Below are 22,881 nucleotides of genomic sequence, written 5' to 3' on the forward strand. Positions count from 1 at the left end.
CACAGTAAATTTGTGGATGATCAATCATGTTCTGAAAACAATGGAAATTTGGACATGCTGAACTACTGTAACATTTTTTTAGTGTTTGGATCCTATATGAACTTCTGACAATATCTTTGCTTTTGAGAGTTACAAAAAAATTAAAAAACTTTCTAGATAAAGTGAATTAATAATGCTACCAAGGTTTTAAAAAGTTTTTAATTGTTTATTTTCATAAGAATTTTAAATGGGGGAAAACAATGCAAGGCTGTCATATAAACAATATATCTCTTCATTTGAAATCTAATCTAAATTTTGTGTTGTCTTGCCAGTATAAGAAATCTATCAGATTTATTTTCAGTAAATATGGTTTGGGAGAATGACCTGAACATTGTTTGTCTGTTTTTATATAAACAGCTAAGGCAGATCTCCAAATCTTTGTGTTTTAAGCAGCACATGACTAATAAACTGTCTACCACAGGTGAAATTCTCAAAATATTAATAAAGAAGAAAATAGGGGGGGGGGGGAGGGAGGGCGTGACTTTAGTGTTAACCAAAAAAATACATAGAGAAAATACATGGTAAATAGTAAATAGCATGTCTCTTCTCTAGTCAGCTGTAACACCCTGCATCAAGCAAATGTACTCATTTTTTTCTTTTCAAGAAACAGCTTTCACTGTCAATGTTCCATAAAAACTGTTCTGCAAGATGTTAACCTGGATTTCTTTTTAGTTCAGGAAAAACCCTGCTCATTAGCTAATCAGAAAATTTAAAATGCACTTCCACATGTCTGAGAAATATCATTTCAAAAGCTCCAGTTATGTCTGTAGCAGAGTCAAAACCAAGGTGGGCTAATAAGAATCAGGCCTCAGCTTCGGCAGCAGTCACGCCCACAGGCCTCCCTCTATTGCTGTGTCTCATAATAGAGAGGTCCTAGGTTCAACACAGCTAATATTTTAGTTTGCATATTTTCCTTGAAATCCCTCTGGTGCTTGCTGTGGGACACTCACAGAGCGAAGGGAAAGCAGCAGAGCTGACAGTGTGACTACCCCCCAGTTGGCAGCAGCCCTGCTGCCTGCAGCTCCCAGTATCCCTGGGCACCTCGCTAGCCCCTTGCTTGATGACAGTGAGTTTAGGTCCCTCACCATGGCAAATGAGGAGTCAGCCAGGATGCCTGTTCAGAAGGAACTGATGTGTGAGGCAGGACTTAACTGGAGTAGAAGTCCTCGAATCACTGTCCTGAAAACATTTCTGCCTCAACCTGGAAGCATCTAAGCTCTAAGATGCTTGAGTTTTACATTTTTTTCCATGTATAAAGTGTAAGACTATCCTTACAGGGTGCTTTAGAGCCCAGACTTTCCAGGCAAACCTACTAGATCAGTAGGATACCATTATTCTCTCCTGACCCCTTCACACTACTCTTGAAATGTTTTCATCTGAGTAGAACAAGCTCTAAAGTAGAACAAGCTCGTTCTTCCCTTTCCCTACTTGTGTTTATAAGGGGGGTGGGGACTGGTGTGAGAGGAGATGGACACAGCCAATTCCCTTGACCCAAGCTCCTTGCAATGCCTTGACTTCAAACTGCATCTCCTCCAGCACCCTGGAAATTAGTAAATAACGAATACAAGTGCTCCTGTGCATGAGTAGGTTCAGAAATTGTCACAACACTAAGATTACCTTGAAAAACAATGTTTTCGTAGACTCATAACATCAGTGCTGTAGCTTCAAGGTTAGCTCTAGAAAAAACTTGTTTGAACTGAAGGATCAGGAGTGTTTTCCTTGAAACTGGACCATATGAAAAATAACAAGAAGGTTTCAGAGTGTGTAAGTTATGCTGTCACCACTGGGCAGAAGCCTCTACAGGCCATCTGAGCCAGGAATGATCAACCTCGGATAGGGTTTTTTCTGAAATCTGGTGTATGGCATATTAACTGTGTGCAAGTGTTAAAAGGCATTGATTGTAAGGAGGTGTTAACATTGTGCATCTCTTATTTTGGATTGCAAAAACAAGTGCTACCAGAGGCAGTCTCTTTCTATGCTGTTCATCGTGCACAAGGCTGTAATGATAGATGTAGGTTCTTAACCACTCAAGCAATGTGAGTACTGTAACTATAAAGGCATTGCACTAAAAAAAGAGGGAAAAGACTTTCCATATATATATTAAAATTAAATAGTGACTTGTCTTTTAGTTAGGAAAAAAAAGAGGATAGGTAGAAAGATGGTTTGGGGAATCTAGAAAGAAAGAAGAATGAGCAGGACTATGTGAAATATTTCTCTTCTAGGTGGGGGGGTGGGGGCCCAGGGAAGTAGTATATAAGACCTTCCCTCTGGTTCTTGCCTGCTGTCTATACACCCTGCTCTGTGCCTGTTTAAGATTCTTTTCTAAGATGCCTAAGTTTTCCCAGACAAGAAATAAAGCCTCACACAGACTTCTAGTTCCCATCTTTGGGATCAGATGTGTAGAAGTTAGGCACCACAGCTTTTAGTGTTGTAGCAAAAAAGTCCCTTTCTGGATATAGCCCTCGCTGAAAGAGTGAATGTGTGTATAAAGAAAAGATTGAATTTATGAACTTCAAAGCTCTGAGTCATACGGCAAAGAAACTTTCCATAACTAGAGGGAAATGCTAATCTTTTAAGAATATTTTTCTTTCCTAACAGATCTCAGAGCCTAAGAAAGTCAGGAGGAAAATGAAACCTATCTTAACCAACAAACAGCCATTGCAGTAAATTTTAGTTCATTTTGTTTGCCTCATTTTTCTCCCACAAAATCTGATGCCTATTTAACTTTTTTATATATAATGTTTTAATTCTCTTCTTTTATAAATTGATATACACTTTTCTTATTCTTTCATTCAAATAGTTAGGAAGTGATATGGAAATTCCTTCCGGATATAATCTAATCCTTATTAGACATAAGAGGAGGTCTGTGGAATCAGTGAGTAGGTTAAGGCCTGAATAAACGCAGTGCAAGAACATTCCATTTCTAAGTTTCCATTTTGTATGTATATATAAAAGATAATCACCCAGGTTTTCTATCTCATATTAAGTAAAACCCTTATACCTATCAAAGGGATAATGTAACTAGTTATATGAAATATCAGCATGGGACTCATAACGTGAATCCCAGATCACAGTTCAGGCACAGGCTTTCTTTGGATAAATTAGTGTCCTTTATATCTTTTTTTTTTTTTTTCCTGTAGAGTTAAACTATTTTTTATAAGCTCCTTGGCCCAGGAAGGGGCTGTTATACCACAGCATGCTTAACAAAATAGGACCTTAATTTTGACTGGAATCTCTAGGTTCTTCTGTAATAAAAATGTCAAATCTTCCCCCGGTTTATAGTAAAACAACCTGAGATACTTTAACATTCTTCACTGTTCAGCTATTGGGACCTTATGTCCTTTGTTTCGCTACAATGAATCCTCCCCAAAACATACTATTGTTCCCTGAACAACTACAAGCAATATTGTAGACCATATCCTATAGATGATTTTAATTAGGGATATATGTACACTAATAATAATCTTTGTATTGTTTCATGTGTTTTCTGCCTTCTAAAATATCTTTACATCTTGTTGCCTTTTTAAAATGTTGCTTTGCTCTGGCTGACGGTTTCAATTTATTTCCTCAATAATTCCCAAACTGTTTTCTTGCTCTGTATATAGGATGATTGTTTTATTTAGTGAGTATTTCCTAAGTTGGTTTTGTGTTCTTAGATTAATTATTGTATATTTTCCTAATCAAATTCAGTTTCTTTTTGCTAGGCAAGTTATATAAATGCTGCAACACCTTTTGAATATGATCACATTGCTCTGAGCAACTTTCTGTGTTTTCAGCTCTGGCATAAGCCATAAGCCTAGTTACAAATTCTCACCTCATCACTCACATTCAATTATACATAATCATGAACAACAGAGGTCCTAGTACTCATTCCTTGGATACTCTGTTCAGCCTTTCCCTTTGTGGCCTACATTTAAACTAGTTTTCTATCCAACAGTTTTTTTGCCTTCATGTTGATTTCTCTTAGCCATTAATCTCAGATGTGGTACCTTGTCAATGGCTCACTAGTAGACTACATCCACTGAATTTCCCTTATCTACAGTGGCAGTAATACCTTCAAAGAACTCCAGCAGGTTAGTTAAGCATGACCTCCCCTGCCTGAATCTATGCTGGTTATCCTTAATCAAACCCATTTTCAAGCTGTTCTTTCACACTTCCTTACGGTAGTTTAATTTCTTCCGTAACCTTTGTTAAATTCACTGATCTATAGTTTCTTGGATCGTCTTTAATCTTTTTCAAAGAAAGAAGATTTCCTTGCTCTTTTGTATCTGCAGAATTTTTCCTGGCCAGATCTGTTTTTAATACTGTCAGTAAATAGCCTTTTAGTCCCTCTGGGTTCCTTGCTAGCTGTTTTAAAATGTGTTGTCAAAATTAGTTTTAATGAGGAAAACAAAAATCACAAAAAAGTGTCTGCTTCATGCTGCTTTTTTGTTTATTTGTTTTATGTCATTTTACCATATATAGTAAAATGGAACAAACTATTGCTGTCAATAGAGAGTGGTAAATTAAAAACATTTGGTTCACTTTGCATTCAGGGAGGTGCGGAGGCTCTTTCTGGACCACTATAATCCTCAGTGCAGTGGGACAGTTAGCAAAACCTGTACCAAATGCATTCCTCCACCTACAGGGAGCTGAAACGCAGTGTGTCATCCTGAGGGAAATGGACTTAGTGATAAATTTACACATCTGTGACTATGGGTCTCAGTTACTCTGGCTCCCCATGCTTTGGGGTGAAAACCCATGTAATGGTGCAGCTGATAAGCAGTACATCACTCCAGTGTTTTCAGAAACCCCTGTTGAAGCTGAATGTCATGGACTTCAGCTGCAGAAGTTCAATAGGCTGGGGTGAAGTATTTCAGACACAACATCTTCCTGTGTGGTGGCAGCTTGCTTTTACAGTGGCATTCATAAACAACAGCATTGTTTTCAACATGATTAGAAGAATGGACAGAATTTGAAGAGCAGTGCAAGGTAACTATGGAACTGCCTACACAATAGACTCAAATGACTGCAATTATCTGTCTCTCTCGCTCAGACACACGTACTTACACATATATTTATACTATATTCATTCCTATGGTAACTGGGCACCTTAAAACAAATATATGCAAATCCAAGTGACAGCGTTATACATAGACCTAAATTTTCTCATCTCTCCAGTATCACTGATGTCAGCAGAGATGTGGTAGATACCTAGTAAGTTAAGCAATGCTGGAAACTTTGTGCAAGAATAAAAAAACTTTTTGCCTCAATCTCAAATAAATATGAACTACAGAATAAAATGGAACGGTCCCTTGATAATATCACACCTCTCTGGCAGGTTTCTTGGTAGATTTTATTTGAAGGACAAAACATGATGATAGCTAAGGCCCTAATACTAAAGGTTATCAATTATTTCCTGAAATGAGCAGAAACTAGGTATTACAGCACCTAGCTTTTAGGTGCTTCTTGGCAAATAAAGCTCACAACAGTGTTCTAGGTCAGCTACTTGTAAATCCACTTTTCACAGAATAATTAAATATTCACTGAGCAAGACAGAAACCTAACCAGGAGTACGACTCTGTGATATAGTGGGTAACACTCTCCATGTAAGACAGGACCAATAGGGATCCAGTTACGGTTCCAACAGCTCTTTTAGTGTTTTATATTAAGTTTCTTTAAGTGACGTTTGGAACCCAGATCTTCTGCCTCCTAACAAAACTTCAGCAGGAATCCTTCACTGCACCAACAGAGAAGAGGCTAGGGCAGTCACAGGAAATGCTTGAAAAAAGCATGAGACAGGCTTTAACTTTCTTAGGGAAGAAGACATTGAATGTAGATTTTTTTCACAGTCCAGCTGAGTACTCCATCTGCTAAATTACTCTACTCTGGGAAAATGAGAGGGCACCAGTTCCACTCCCAGGAATATCTCATGTGAGGGCCAAGTTTGTAGATGCTCTGAAAGAAAGCCTAGTAGTTTTATCCCTATGGATATTGTGGGTTACAATAACTGCTAGATAACAGTGCTAGACAAATTGGTAAGATGTAAGCACTCTGGGAAGGCCCAGAAATAGAATTTTAGGCACAAAACTAATTTTCTAATGAAAATATAGGCATATGCAAATATGAGTGTATCTGCGGTTAAAGTAGCAGTTAAGTGGTCATTTGGTAGTCTAAGCATTAGATGCAAATATCTTCACAATAAAGGGAGACCTTGATGCTTAAATCCTGTATATTTATTGCTGAGTGTCCTCAACATGCATGAAATTAATGAGTTCAGCACATCTCGATCTAGCTCTTGAATTAATGTTATATTATGTTACATTAGAACAATCAGCATATTTTTATTTTCTGAATTTTTCAGGCACATACTCTATGTTAACCAAAAGTGATTCTAAGCAGAAAGAAGAAAAGATGGATATTGAAGGATTATGCCAGCAACATAATAGTATTGGAATGTCACAACTGATCAACAAATTCTCTTTAAATAATTTTGTCTGAAGAAATACTGCTATACTAATTCTAGAAAGTAACTGTATGTGCCATCTGATCCTTCAGTTAAAGTGGTTGAGATATTCCTTCTGAGATGTTCCCTTATGTTAAGGTAATTTTTAAAAGAGCCAAGCTTACTACGAAATCGTAGGATTACACAATTAATTTGATGTGACCCCCAAGCCAGCATTACACTTCTGCTACCTGAAATGAATAATTATTTTTTAATTAAACACAGTATTTATTTGTAAACTTAATCTGTCACTTGATTATAATCTTTAAGTGTTCAGACAATTTTCTCTTTTTAATAAATATGTAGGCCTATTCTAATCAAGCAGAAAACAAAACTTTCTTGAAAAATAATTCCAAATCCCATGAAATTGGTCAAACTCAAAGAACTCAATCATTCACTCATCTCACTGTAAATTTAGATTGCACTTTGTACGATATCTTACATCTTGCTTGGACGTGGTCCTCTCCCAGCCTTCTTTCTAAAACCTGTGTTTTTGTCAGTTCATAAAGTTCTCAAGCTAAGCAATACTTTTTCTGGACAGGATAGCAGTAATTAAAGCCTTGCCTTCCTGAATAGATTCTGTCAAAAATACTCAGAATTTTCTCTTCTGTGGAAATGAAGTAGAGCCTTTTAGGAAGAAACAACAAGAACAGTCATGAGATCTTTGCTAACATTAATGAGATTCTGGATTCTTCTATCTGATACTACTGTTGTCCACAACGTTCAGATATGCTTTTCTAAATTATTTATTTATATTGCTTTGTTTTGTTTTTATAGCATGGATAGTCTTTTCTACTGACATTCCTGAGAGGAGAAGGAGAGAGGATAAAGGGGAACAGCCTCCATGGGAACAGCCCATTCAGAGCCAGCCTAAACACACATAGGAAGGGTCTTAAAAAGCAAGAGAAATAGTTCTCTTTCAGACAGTGAGAAACTTTCTTAAGCATTTTATGCTTACACATATTACTATAATATCTGATTGTCTTAAGGCTAAACTAAGAAAAGAAAATAATATGCCTAACTGGACCCCACAGAATGTCTTGCATGTTTTGAGGTTACAGATAAGCTTCTGCTTAGGGGCAGAATTTTCAATGTTATTGCTTAATTTTTGCAATATGTTTTAGATCTGGATTTTGGGATTGGGGGGGATGGAAATTGTTTAATTTAGAAAGATGACAGGGTTTCAGTATTTTCTCTTCACAGATTTTTTTCTGAGAGAGAGAGAGGTTGCAAAGTTTCCCAAAGACAGCCAATCAATTCCACTATCTACTCTCCTCAGAAACTCAGTTCTTCACCAGATCCCATCATTAATGTTTAACACAACCCCCACTAGTTTTCACCAGGCTTTTTGATTGTTTTTGTCCCAGGAAAAAAAAAAACACCATCGAGATATGATTGATTGGTGACCAGAGATAGATTGGACTTGGGCTGGCTGACCACAGAAGGGCAAATTATAGTGTGCATGCAAGATGGAGCTATTGTACAGTGCACATTTTATTCCCAGTGAGTTACTAACACACTCCGTGGAAGCCAATGTCAATAGCAGAGACCATTAAGCACCTGGTTTGCTGTATTCAGTCTTTAGCAGGACCTGATTCTCTAAGCATTTTATCTTCTGTCCCTCCAAAACTCTCTCACAGGGCAAGGTCTTTAATATTGTTATTCAGATGGTCACAGCGTACATCCACAGCATTTATAGGAAAGAAAACAATCAAAATAGCAGTGATGAGAATAACAGTCAGGTAATGAGACAGTGAGAGAGTCAAACATCTGTTTATAAAGAAATATAGACTATTATTCTTTTCAGTGCATCAACAACATTAACAGCAGCATCATTATTAAAAATTATGAGAAGCGTATTTGGGAATCATACATTAGTATTACTTGGAATTAGTTAATATAAATATCCACATGGAATTTTTAGGTGTATGGGGGAAAAGTACGTAATTTACCGATTCACATCATCCTTTCCTACCTCTCAGATGCAAAGTTCTATGCAGGATGAAATATTTCTGAAGAGCTGGGAACTGATCAGGGAAACGAGCAACTAGAAGCTTCAAAATGAGCAAAAAGTAGTGCTTTTCCACGAAGCAAGAATTAACTCATAAAATAAATTGTCACAGAATAGTGTCCATAAGTAGTCTAAACTATGAATAGGTTGAAGAGCAGATTCATGGAGGTTACATTTCCTGATGGCTATTGAACGCAGATGCACCCTCTGGCTAAGGCTCCCCTAAACTGGCCAGGGGCTGCTAAAATATAAGACTCTATATACAATCTTGTTTCCTGCAGTCTTTTCTCTGCATTTGCTAATGGCCAATGTCAGAGAGAGGATACTGTGGCATGATTTGAAGTGACACTTTTTGCATTTTTAAATGCAAATTGAAGTCCGAAACTTAATCAACTTCATGGAAATTTCACAAAAACTGGGCACAGGTTATGTCTATGACTTAGCTCTTCAGGACTTAAAAGGTGCGCAGCTCCTGTGTTCATTCTACATATGGGTTGCTCATAGCACGCAAGTCACAGATTCGACTCTGTGCTTTTTTCCATGGGAATCTTAAACAGCCACTTTGGAACATAACAAAGAATGCTTCTTATATTCCTTCAACAGAGGAGCAAATTACAGAGTGAATAGAAAAAGAAAGACGGTTTGCAGAAGGAAAATTTTAAAGAAATAGTAAAGGGAAAGGAAAGGGAAATAGTATTTAATGTTTCAAATCTGCTGGTGCCAGTTCTACAAGTTCTGCTAGATAAAAGCCATTATTTTCAGCATGTCATTATCAAGCCTGTTTATCAGCTCAGCAACTGAGCTCAGCAACTGAGCTACCATGTCCATGAGGACCATATCAGACCATGTCAGACCCGTGCGGCAGTGGCACCAGGGATTCCACTGAGTGCACTCGCCTTCGAGCATTGCAAGTTTGAGTTATGCTACTGGTTCTGCTGAGTAAGACTGGACCAGTACGCTTGTGTTCCAGGAGACGATCAGGGGAGGTGATTGTACTATGCTATTCAGTATCCAGTAATGGAGATCAGAAACAAGCGTGAATAGCTGCTGATGGATGCAACGTGAAGCTACTATGGACTAGGCATCAGAAGACACACGTATTTTATTTGATTCCGTTCATGCTGGACACAACATTTTACATGCCCGAACTTGCATTTCCTGTCACAAAGTAATAAGGTTCTCCATTTCTTGTCCTCTCAGTTCACGATACCTTGTATGATGGGGCTTTATACTCTAGGAGTTATTATGAAACAAACTAATAAATCGTACCATGCTTATATGTCCCTGCTTAATCAAGTCTTAGTTAAAGAATAAATAGAATAATAAACAAAATATCCCAGAAATTAGTTGAGTGGAAGAGGGTAAATGACAAGAGGAACGACTGATTTAAAAAATGAAACAAGTCTGACTGAAATCCTCATTACACGCTGTCATGCTCTTTCACATGCAACTCCTTTTTTCAAACAGCTTATCTCCTTCAGCTGTACTATCAAAGAATGTGTCAATGAAATATAAGAATGGTTTTCATCAGATGCCTATACTGTCCCCTGTGTTGAATGCCCATCCCTCACCTGACACAGTCTCTGTCACCGCGATAGCCTATTTTTTTCCACAGTGGGCAGTACATTACCATTTCAGTGTCAAACAGTAGTTTCTTTTTTAATTGATTTCCCTCCCCCCACCCCAGGGACCTGCTCTTCATGCACAGCACTCCTTTTGGATAGCACCTAGACATGAACAGTGTCACCGAGTAGATCTGAGAATCAAACTGCTGTTGAGATAGTCACACAAAATGCTTCCACTTTACGAAACAGTATCTGAATGTACGAGTACTATGTGACAAAACATGTTTGAAATGTTTGCACAAATCTATCCCTCCTGCAAATATTCTCGGAAGAGAGATGCTCAGTCATTTCAAAAGGAGTTAGGTACCTATCTTACAGTGCTACAATTGGCAAGATACACCTTTATCTTTCATCCGAGCTGCAAAGTACTGCCTCACCCCTAACAAATGGCCTACTTCTTAGAAATACAAATGGAGCTCAATTGCAATTAGCAGCCATCAGTGTGGGATAACCGTAAAAATGATAAATACTTACAGAGAAAATAATATGGAGGTGGTGGTGATTGTTTTTAATTTGGGGCCAGGACAACAGCCTCTATTATTCAATACAGCCAATAGTCTGTGAGTTGGCTTCATTCCAAATTTTAATTTGCTGCTGTTTTTTTATGTTTGCTTTGTAATCACAAGGATTTTGTTGCTGGGAACATCAGATACAGATATTTTTTTCACTCACGATTACCAAAGTACAACAGTTTTAAAGAAAAACAAACCAGCCCTTCCCTTCACAAATCTCCCCATTCTAAAAAAGTAGTATGACCATTCTAGATTTGGAAACTTTGTTCAGCTCAGATAAGACCTGGAAGATAAAAATAGTTAATGCTTTATGTTGTTGCATATCCATTCTCTTTACAGTACTATATTGCATTCAGATTATGATGATTTACAAGTGTAAAAGTAAGTACAGTGCAATTCCCTGAGGTTCAGAAGTGGTGAGATCTGTAGTTTTCTCTTAAATCAGTGGGAACTACAGAAGTTTGGCATTACTGAAAGTAAAGTAAAAATAAATACATCGACCAATCTAGATCTTTACCAATAAACAGTACCTTCTGCCCCTTTCCAGCTTCCTTGAACTTTACATTAATACTTGTTTTGCTGGTAAAATGAGCTCAGACAGATGCTTTATAGTTCGGTATATACATGTTCTTTTATTCAATAAACTGATTTTTTTCTTCCATCAGATATTTTGGCAAGAGAAGGTTGATTTTCATGCTGAGTGGGTATGACCTGACGTATCATAAGTGATTCCATCCACAAGTCTGTTTCTTTATCAAATATTCATTTGAGTAAGTACCACTTTACCTTAATACTGTTTGTGGATACACAGAGATGCATTACCAGTAAAGTGCAGTTATAAAGGCAGTATGGAAATAAGACAGAAATAAAGATTTCTCTACCACACAAAATCTCAGGACCTCATGCTATGGTCCTTACTCAGCCAGCACCTGCTCTGAAGGCAACAGGATAGAAAGGCTTGCAAAAAACAGCTGTGCTTTTAGAGGTTGAAGTTATTGTGGTCCAAACTAGCTTCATAATAAAATGGCTAATACTTTTAAGATGTACAAGACTAACTGAAAGGAGACTCTCTAGCTATGTTACCTTATCTGGTAAACAAAAATTGCAGATCTGGATTTACAGTTTCTAGCAAAAGAAACTAGGGCTTACGGACACAACAAGGATCAACACTAAAACAATCAATCAGATGTCTCTGTTTAAAGAGGACTAATCATTCGGGTATATATGAGAAACAGAAAAACTGAATTCACTTTGACAAAATGACTTCTCAATTTTCTTTTTAATGTAATATGACTCATCTCAAATCCATTACAAGGTGGTAAACAAACTGCACCAACTCTGTAGCCATCATCTGCCAGGAACATTTTAAAAATAAAACTATTACCGAACTACTTTTCTTGTCTTCTATATAGAGAAACTTATTTTCCCAGTGGAAATAGCACTTCAGTTTATCTTCTTTTCCTTTACCTTGTTTCTCTTACTGCTAACAGCAACCTAAGAAATACACCTTTAAGCAAATTATTTATTAAGAAGTAAATTCAAGTAGTTTAGACTGGTTTTATGTATTTTCAAAATAGTCCATTTTATTTTAAATAAATCAAAAGAGGGAAGTTCTGTTTGATTAGTAACAGCACATTTTATACGAGAAATATCTCAAATAGTAATTTAAATATAGTGACAATAGCCTTTTGATTTGCCTTCCTCAATCATTGAACTTATTTTATAACTGCAGCTGTAAAAGAAATAAAATGATTAGTCTTTCTTTGTTCTATAATCCTTCTGTAATCATTTTCCACAAAACAGTTGAAAGACAAAATATTGTCATGGAGAACAAAATAATAACTATAAGCTGGCCTTTACACCCTTTGCTACCTGTTATTATTTTTATTTTGACTATTTATTGTAATCACATATTGTAATCAATAAAAGAAATCTAAAGCACCTGATAATGCATCTGAAGCTGGCTTCTCTGTTGGTGTAAAACAACAGAGAACAGGAAAGTTCATGATATTGTCATATTTTTAACCATATTTCCTGTTTGTAAGTGTTAAGATCTTTTGGATTAGACTCTTCACTGTGTAAAATGACATTAAGCTGAAAAAGACAGCAACTTCAGTTTCCAGAATTCCCTCATTCATTGCTTTAAAAAATCACTTTGGAGCTTTTCAAGAGTTGACAGAAAAAGCCTAAATTGTCATGGCAACATGAGTTGAAGAAATCCGTCTTTGCTGTTTGCATAGATCATCTCCATTCCTTCAGTCTGTTTACTAAATGTTGCTAAAGAAAGCAATTAAAGGTTAATCTCTCCTCAGAAGCAAATAAATTACATAACTGCCAAAAGCCACTGGAGTAAGATGCACTTCAGATAGGTCAACAAATTTCAGGCACCCTGTATCCTCAATGTTAGTGAAGTTTCTGTCATTATTTTCAAAATATTTAATATTAATAATGATAACTAAGAGTTGGAACTCTCTTTATCATTATTAGATTTGTGCCAGCACCCTTGCTCTAATGCAAGTTTTCTGTGAGATACTCAGCTACACTAAAGGGCAGATTCAAAGTTTATCAAAGTTAACAAGATTTTTTTTTTCTGTTCTAACTTGGAGAATCTGACATATAGGCAACCCAAACCGTATAATTGAGCCTATGAGTATCAGAGCCTATGTCCAGCATAACTCATTCAGCATTATATAACGTCGAATTCCTCTACAGACTGGCAGATTTGTTTCACATTATGCTGCATTATGGAAAAAAAAAAAAGCAAATTACAGCATTTACACTTATTTTAATTAAATATTCTGATACAGCTTCCCCTATACAGGTTTCATAGAAAAGCAAGCTAGAAATGGCTGAATATAGCTCATGATCAAAATGCTACTGCTGCTGTCACTCTTGACTTCATAAAATCTATTAGCACTACATTCTTCAGTGTTAGAGACATTGCAAACAATGGGTCAAGGTGTGTGCTGTGTGTATTTACGTGCTAAGATAAAGAAAATCAATTTTATTTCTCAAGAGAAACGTCTACAAATGCAGAGGGTCACCAATTGTGATATTAGCAGTTGCTTGATTGTACTGGAGTTCTAAAAGTGAATTATAAAACAGCTTTCCCCTAAAAAAGCTTAGTATGACTCAATCCATGTATTATAAGAAACATCAGCAGGATACCAATACAGAATCTGGCTGCTGGGGCAGAGCTAAAATAGTGTACTTAGTCACTTGGAAGCAGTCAGATTCTGTATTGATATCCCACAGACATTAGTGAGAACACTGTGATTTATCATGACCATTTGTTTCACAACTAGAAGCATGTAAAATTAGACTAAAAGTAAGTTAAACACTTTTCTTTTTTATTATTTTATCAAAATGAGCCCTTTTGCTCAAAACTTCACTGTTGTGCAAGAAACTCTACAGGTAGGAAACACAGAAAAATAATAGGACAAAATGATCCTATTTTCTATTCACTTTCTTAAGTACTGCCATTAAAATCCTTGCTCTTTCTTTCCTTTTTTCTTATTATCACAGTCACCTGCATTCTTTCTCCAAAGTACAGTGCAAGGCAGGTTCCATGAACTCGTGTGTATTTCTGTAATATCTACCTGCTTGGTTTCTAACATCAGCTGCTTCCTGGCAAAATCCCTACTGTGCCGCACGCCCCACTAGCTGTGTCTATACGGGCAGCCTGGTGTGGATCCTGAGCCCTCGCAGCATCTGATCTTTCCTGCTCTCTGCCTTATTTGCAAGCACCACAAGTCCAGCCTGAGCCCTGGTACACTCCTAAAAGGCAAGTTCTAGCTCCAGCGCAGTGGCCAAAGACAAATCTAAGCTCTCTTCCACCTATTTTGGACACACTAGGCAAAAACGAGCCAAGTTCCACCATGCACTTCAATAACAAGCGTTGCAAGCAGAGTGAAGATGCCTTAAGCCCAAACTATGGCTGGACTAAAAGAATGAAAAGAGAAAATATATCATGGTTTCCGGTGTGTTCAGGCCCACCTTTGAGTGTGAGATTCCAAAGCGGACCACCAATGGCTGCACTTTGCTTTCCCAGTGCACTGTACATTGCTGATGTTTTGCAATGTAAGGCAAAGCATAAGTTTGAATATTTGTGTTCTCTTATATTTTGTATGTGGAAACAATATTGCAAGTAACACAAGTCAAAGAAGGAAAATACTGATTTATAAAGGATTATGTATGGTCATGTTTGATCTGCAACTCATAGGATGAGAAAAAGACACATCTCTAGCCCCAGATTTGCTCTCCGCCAAATGTTAAAGGTTCGCTACAAACAACAGAACTGTAACATCATTTCCATAAAAAGACTGATATATAGATATTAAAATGCCTCCCTCTGTAATAAAAAGCGAGGAAAACTTTCAGGTTGGAAATGAGAAAAACTTCGTGTTTAGTAAAATTGCATTAAAAGGTCACGATCTTGAAACTGAGAATAAAGCATGAAATAAGTGCGGCAAAATGTAATTTTAAAAAGCTGACAATATTTTATGCAACAGTTTGCAAAACAAACACTGCATACAAAATTTTATCATCATGTTTAGCTCTATGTGAGCTGCAGTGCTGCGAAAATTTATTTTGGAATGCCACTGTACAACGGTGGCATGAATACGGAAGATGATTCTGTACTTCAGTATCCATGGGATACTGTAGGAGAGACATAAAATATCTGAAGACAAAAATGAGACTAGATTTCCCTGTATATTGTATTCCGTAATTTCTTTAAGGAAAAAAGGAAAAAACAGTAAAAAAGGAGTCTAGACAGAGGTCAGATAAAATCATATTTGGAGATATTGGAGATAGTGTTTAAAACAAATTACCTCTATAAATTTCTATAAATACATACAAACATCTATAAATACCATTAATTACACCAAGGTTGATTGCTCAGATTCATCCAGTTTTCCTTTTTTTCAGTCTTTTACAGATGTAAACATTGTCAGATGTTCTCAACCATAAAAACTCATAGTAAAGAAGGTCTTACTCCAGTATTCAGGCACAGCGTCTACCCCGTCTACCCTACTTAGAGAAGCAATCTTTTCAAAATGGGTGAATCCAGCTACTGCTGAAATCAATAGATACTCAGTTTCATTTAGAGCGGAATAGGGTCCTCACACTGTCCAGAGTTATTTTTCATTTGACTGTGACGTCTCCAAAAATTAAGTAGAAAGAGGTGGAATCACTGTTTCAGAATATGCGTTAAGGGATTGTTAAAATGAACAATTTAATAATTATAAAGCTGTAACAAACTGTGATTAATCTTCATACTGGAAATTACAGCATTGCTATAATTGCAAGAAATTATTTTTTTTTTGGTAATATCTTTTTACTAATATCATTGATGATATTTTGATTAATCAAGAGGAATTCTCGTTAATCATCAGCAATATAACAGTGATTAAATCTTGCTCTACCCTTTTAACTGGATGTGCCCTCCAGGTAAAAATGGCAAGAAACTGTTCTCATATTCCATTTATTTTAAATGAGTAAGAAATGCAGAAAAAATATTTGCCTCTAAGCAAGAAAGACTTCTTATTGGCAATAAGACGCAGTATTACTCTTGTAAGAGTTTTCAGTGCATGCGCGTCTCTCCCTTTACTGTTGAATTCCTAAATGCAGGCAATTGATAAATGTTGCCTTTGTGTGTCAATATAACACTAGCCGTAATCCAAGTAATTTGTTTAAGCAGTTATTCCTTAGAGAAATGTTTACAACAAATCTAGTGTAGATTTTCTTAAATGCAGTATAAATGTCATACAGTTGAGTGAAATCTTTCATCCAGCTAGAACAAAGATGTATGAGGACAAAGTATGAGCTCACAGCTTTCCTCAGGCATTGATGGCATTTGTCCCTATTTCAAAAGTTACTGGTTGATAAAAATGGTTTAAAGGATATTGCAGCTGATGTAGAAAAGTAAAGCATCTAAGTAAAAGAAAGTGATTCATACCCACATTAGGAGAATTTCTGTATGATTCTCATTCTTTGTTCACTGCAGAAGCTGGAAAAACATCGAATTTAGCTCCCTTTAATCTTCCTAATTTTACAACCGTACGGAAAACTAGAGGCCCAATTCTTATTTGGGGACCCCAATATAAATTCAGTTGTGTATTTTAGTTTTAGTGGAGATAATGCCTAACAAGACTGCTACTGCTTCAGCTGATTGTATAGCAATTCCCCTCTGGACATTGCATCCCCCTGCTGGTTACAGTGAACCCAACACTATACTGCAGTACCTGTGTGCACACTTAAGCTGTTTACTATCAGAATAACGTCATCATGGTCAAAGAGACATGTCACTTCAATAAGATTTGAGCAAAATGAAATAACATTTCATACTTAAAATCATTGGAGGATTTACATATTCATTATATTAAGCAGTTATTTCTACAAGGAAAGGTTGTGAGAGAAGGTTTAGTGTGACAGTGTATAGAAGATATGTTTTGGGAAAGTTGAAATCAGTGGTCTCTAAGGCTTTTCAGGCTTTAAGTCTAGAGAGCGTAGCAAATCCTGAATGCATTGGTTTCTGTTACAAATATTTACTCAGCCGCAGACACTGCTCCTAACTCAATGGGACTAAAGTTTTAATGATTGCAAACAGTGCTGGAATCAAAGTCCCATACACGACTTTTAAAATTTGCATACATCAATGCATATGTAACGATACTGCTGTATAATGAGTAATAATGAGATGAAGAGCTAGACTCCATGTTTGTATAGAAAAAGCAGTCTGCAAGAAAAAAAAAAAATCCCACACCTGATCTAAATCGTGCGTATCTACGTAAAGGGCTGCGGGAGTGACAATTAATGAAATGAACAGAAAATAATCTAGAAAATTTTGCTATTTGCACAGTTCACAGAAGGTGCTGAACTGCCCTCATGGATTTTAGCATGTCTAGAAGTTCACGTATGCATGCTGAGTGCATGCTCTTGTACCCCATCAGCAGCTCCTGACACTAGTGTCCTTCCCCGCCTTCAGGGAAACTGGTATCTGTGTATCAGCTGATGGTGGAAAGGGGTTCAAAGGTATAAAATAATTGTTTGGAGAATCTTTGTTGAGCTGATATGCTCTCTCTGCTATATTATATTTAAATTTTACTTATTTCCTATTTCTATACGGTTAGGCACATTATATAAACATCTAATGGAAAATTGGGAAAGATACAGAACTTAGTGAAAAGTAAATACATTTTTATATTAAAATATTATAGTTCAATCACATGGACAGAGCTGGCTTGTCTCTTTTCTGTCTTTCTATGGCTATTTGTTCACTAGACTTGGGTGCAGGGAGGGGAATTTGTCCACAGAATATTCAGATTTTGCAGCTGAATATTCAACAGCTAGCTCCAATTTTTCTAAAGAAAAAAAAAAATCCTAAACCTTTTTTTCAGCTCATTTTCCTTAGGATTGATTTAGCCTTCTCTGGAAGAGAATGGAGTCTCTCTAGAGAGACCAGCTTCGCAGTCTGAGAAACACTGCTTTGGAGAAGGAGAAAATACGTGGCTTTAAAAGAGAGAAACTCTGTCAGACCAACAAGAGTAGGCCTTCAACACAGTGGTAACTTTACGTATTGTAGTTATAGTAATTATTTTGACAAAGCAATAGCAGTAAGCAGAGGGTACATAAAAATGAGTTTTGTTGTGTTTTGTTTTGTTTTAACCAAATCTGAAGTTATAGATGTGGGAGTCCTTTCACTGTCTGGATTTGATTTAAGAACAGAAGTGTTTCCTTTGCTATTTCCCGTTAATTTGAATGATGCCTCTGAGGTGGTAATACAAAATAAAGTCTACTTATGCACATTTTGTTTGAGGCAATGAGGTGGCGATGAAGATGTTACATATGGTTATCTGAATGAGTCTAGGAAATGATCTTGAAAACTTGTAATGGGGTACTTTAAAATATTAAGCAATATATATTTCTACATTGAAAACAGCTGAGGTCCATAGACCTCAGACTACACCAGAAACATCTCCTGCAATCTCCTATCCTGAATTTTAGTCCAAGTTCAGCCTTAATCTACTATTTCTTCCCCAGCAGTTTGATATTTATAAAATCGTACTGCCATATTTTATGTTTGAAGTAAATCAACAGTCTTCTATTTTGTTTTTATGTTTGCTTTTGCTAGGGTATAACCTACTGGAATTAGCAAATGGCTCTATGAATAAGTTCACCTTCCCATGCAGAGCTGAGCACTGTGCTGCCTGTCTCGGTGAAGCATCATTGCTATTACAGGGTTGTTTCTGGGAAGTGATACTTTTAAATGACTCCATACTAATTTCTCTTTATGTCTAAAGCATAATGGACAGGAAAGAGTTCCCGTTCTGCAATGTTTCTCAAAATATTCAGATGCACTAGTAGAAAAAAGGAATCCAAAGAATTTATAGAGCTGTGCCTTAAGCCTACCACAATGAACAATGACGTATGTTCATTTTGTCCTTTCTCGCTCCTTTAAAAAGTTGTAGACATGTATTGCACAGCAATAGAGGGTTTGCATTTCATTTTATAATGAGGATCAACGCGGAAAGCAGCCCACCTCTCATTTACTGAAAGATAAGGGAAAACTCCTTGTGAGGCAACACCTCCAGAAATGCAGCGCTTTGGATTTTCTCCTCATGGAAACCCAAAACATACCAAAAAACACACGAATTCTTATTAGAGTGACTACCAAATTATTCAGCTACCAAGGAGCAGGTAAAACAGAGTTCTAGGGATCTATTAATTAGAATTTTGTGTGCTTCTGGAAGCCTGGGCTCTTCATGTTACTAAGCAAGGAGTTCTTTCATTCTCTAAACTATAAATGTAATTTTAGCCTCAGGATTACATTCGACTAAATATAGATACCTGTGCTCAATTGCTGAGGAAGGTAAATGGGAAGGAATTATGTCAAATGTCCCCGCTGGTTCCTCGTCTACCTGTTGTTTGACTTCAATATTAAGTCAGTTCGTAGCCTTTAAGTAGGTGTGCTGCTGCTCCACATTAGGCGAAGCATAATTACATTCTGCAGAGCAGCATCAGAGGCAGTGCCCAAATGTTCCTGGCAAAGGCTTTGTATGTAAGCAAAACACGTCGGATCTCCGCTGAATAACCATGATCCAGCCTCCAGCTTTTCGTATGTGCTGTCAGCCATGAAAAGAAAACACTTAAATGTCAAACGACAGAACCAGCTACAGTGTATTTAACAAATGAGTCGCGGGTGCCGGTGCGCCCCGGGAGCCCGCGCGGCCGCGGCTGCAGCCTGTCCCGGTGCGCGCCGGGCGCCGCGGCGGGGCAGCGCCGGGCGCAGCTCCGCGCCCGGCCCGCGGCTCCCCGCGGCCGCCCCGCCCGCCCGCCCGCCCGCGGCAGCGCGGCGGCGCCCGGCTCGTGCAAGCGAGGAGCAAGGAGCAGCCGCGGAGCCCAGGCGGCCCGGCCGAGCCCGCAGGAAGTTTGGGCAGGGCGGTCACACGGCGCAGCCTTGCGCCCCGCGGGCTGGCGTGCGCCCTGCGCTCCGCCAAGCACGGCCCCGTTTGCAGGAGCTGCGCGTCTCCCAGCCCAGGAAACCCCACTTCTGATCCTCCTGCCCTGCTCTTCATCCTCCACGGTGGAAGCAGGACTGGGGGCAGCCGAGCGGCGTTGCCTGGTGAGCCCCGAGGCAACGCCAGGATTTGGGCTGAGGCGCCGTCTCAGGGGCTTTTAAGGAGCCGCGGGCGCTGCTCCGGACTGGGCAAAGCTTTCGCCCGGTTCTTGGCAGAGCAGACCGGCCTGCCGCCACCTCCCCTGCGGATCGCGGCGGGAGGCCCCGAGGGGAGGGCTCCCTGCGGCGCTGCCCGGCCGCCGGGGTAGCGGCGCCCCCAGGCTCCCCCCCACCCCGCCCGCCCGGCCGGGGCCGCCGCCCCGCTGCCCCCGCCCCAGCCATCTGCCCCCCCGCCGGGCGGCGGGAGGAAGGAGAAAAAAGCCCTAGGAAAAATGAGATGGTAGGAAGGATGCGACGAGCCTTGGAAGGGTTAAGGGATCCTCACACAGCACAGACCGCAAGAGGGACCGTCCTCCCGGAGGAGGGCAGGAACAACGGGGAGCGAGGTGGGAGAGGAAAGAGGCTGCAACGGGGACAGGTGCTGTGCTGCGAGCAGCCTCCCTCGCTCGCTCCCTCCCGCTCTCTCGCGCTCTCTCTCGCTCTCTCTCACACACACGCTCGTATCTCTCCCAGCATGAAAAAGCACAAGGCTAATGAGAAGCGAAGTGAATAATGGAGAAGTTGTTGTCTCCAGCGATGAGGCAAGTGATGGGGCTGAGGCCAGCAGTGAAGTTGTGTAACCCAATTCTCCACCGTCACCCCCTCGTTTCCTCTCCCTCCACCCACTGATTTTAAGGAGAAACCCAGCCGGGGGTGGGAGACGCTCCGCGCTGTGTGCCAAGCAGAAAGGAGACCTCTCCCCTCCGGCACGGGAAGGCAGCCTGGCGGAGGGGGCTCTAGCCCCACATCCCCGCCTCCGCGGGACTCGCGGGGAGCGGAGCCGGCTGAAGGCAGGCGGGGGCGGCTCTCCGCGGCCACCCACTCCGCGCTCCCCCAGAGCACGGGCAGAGCAGGAGAGGCGGGAGGAGGGGAGAGCCAAACTTGCCAGCCCAGGGACCGTCCCTCGCATGGCAGCGAGCACCGCTCCTGCGTGTGCCGAGAGGCAACTGTTCGCAAACTCTCCTGCGCTGCCCAGGAGGCTGGATGCGCACGGCCCCCCTCGGAGCATCGCAGCAGCTGCTGCCCAACTCTTGGGGGCTGGTTTCCCCCGAGGCAGCTGCCTGGCTGGGAAGCGAGCCCTCGGGGAACACCGACGTGCGTGGGGACCCGGCGGGAGGTGGGAGGCAGGGAGAAGGCAGCCTGGGCTCGGGCAGCCTGCTATTTCCTTGCGCAGAAAGGGAGCGAGGGAACGAGCTCATCCGAGCGGCAGCGGCTAGCTGAGGGGAAATCAGTGCCATAACCATAGCCCGCACGAATCCAGCCCAGACCCTAATGAGAGAAACCCAAATCTTACCCTGAGCTGCAGTGAGGAGCCCCGCGCAGAAAACCAGCAGAGACTTGAATTTCCTCCACGCAGTCATGTCTGCAGTTATTCCACACACACACACACTCACACCAAACCCCCAGCGGCTCTTCTCGGCTGCGACCGTGTCCTCCGAGCGGCAGCGGGGCTAAGGACAGCGCCAGATAACCACCACAGGGCGAGCAGCGGCGGCGAGGAGCGGTCCGCGTCCCGAGCGCCGCGCAGCGCCCGACGCCTCCTGCAGGACTGCGCGCGCGGCTCGCTCCGCTCCTCTCATAGCATCAGTCCCGCGCCGCGGCGGGGCTGCGCCGCGCAGCGCCCGCGGAGCCCCGGCGCCGCCGGCCCGCCGCCCGCCCGCCCGCCCAGGGGAGGGGAGGCGAGGCGAGGCACGCCCGGCGCCGCAGGCAGCGCGGCATCCACGGCCGCCGGGCGGGGAGAGCCGGGCAGGCAGGCGAGGCAGCGGCAGGAGAGGGATCCGGGCAGTGTGAGGAAGAGGAGGAGGAGGAGGAGGAGGAGGAGGAGGAGGGGAAGGCGAGAGGGAGGGATCGCGGCGAGCGCGGCGCAGGGAGCGCAGCAGACAGGCTGCCAGCCGCCCGAACCGCTGCCGCCGCCGCCGCCGGACTCAACCATCGCTTCCCGGCGAGAGGGGAAGGGGCCGGGCGCTGCGCAGCGGGCGCACGCCGAGCCCGCGGCCGCCCCGCACGGCCGCGCCCCGCGCCCCGCGCCCCGCGCCCCGCGCCCCGGCCCGCCCACGCAGCGGCCCCCCGCGCGGCTCGGGCTGCCCCCGCAGCCCCCCGCGGGCCAGGGCCGCCCTCCCCGGCGGCCCCCGCCGCCGAAGGGTGCCCCCTCCAGGCCACCCTGCTCGGGGGGCTCCTGCTCCCCGCCGAGCCCAGCCCCTGCCCCCGGCTCTTCCGCAGCCTCGGACCCTCCACCCAGAGGTTACGTCGCCCAGCGGGGGCATCCCTAGTTCTAGCTGAAACTCTGCGCTCTTTCGATCCCTGCTCTGCCGAGAGGAAGGCTTTCAGGTCTCAAATGTGCCTTGTCGGTGCCTTCCAAGCTGCTCATCAGAACAAACTGATCTTCCTAAGGGGAAGGAGAGGAGCCAAAGCCTCCTTGAGAAACGCCAGTTTGTCTTTATGCTGCCATTCCTCGTGGCTCCTGTTGCCAAGAGGAATTAGTGCCATTAGCA

The 22,881-nt window shown here is 41.3% G+C and overlaps 1 protein-coding gene across 2 annotated transcripts in view; it reads right to left on the reverse strand.

Annotated features, from left to right (window-relative positions):
* Window positions 1-21,974, reverse strand: part of CSMD1 (CUB and Sushi multiple domains 1) — a 1,260,625-nt gene extending 1,238,651 nt beyond the window's left edge. For both annotated transcript variants that reach the window (XM_068937332.1, XM_068937331.1), the window contains exon 1: window positions 21,684-21,974. In XM_068937332.1, the coding sequence (XP_068793433.1) occupies window positions 21,684-21,750 (67 nt within the window). In that variant the 5' untranslated portion in view covers window positions 21,751-21,974. The remainder of the gene's footprint in view (window positions 1-21,683) is intronic.
* Window positions 21,975-22,881: the final 907 nt, after the last annotated feature.

Source organism: Struthio camelus, chromosome 3 (assembly GCF_040807025.1).
Source record: "Struthio camelus isolate bStrCam1 chromosome 3, bStrCam1.hap1, whole genome shotgun sequence".
Taxonomy (NCBI): domain Eukaryota; kingdom Metazoa; phylum Chordata; class Aves; order Struthioniformes; family Struthionidae; genus Struthio; species Struthio camelus.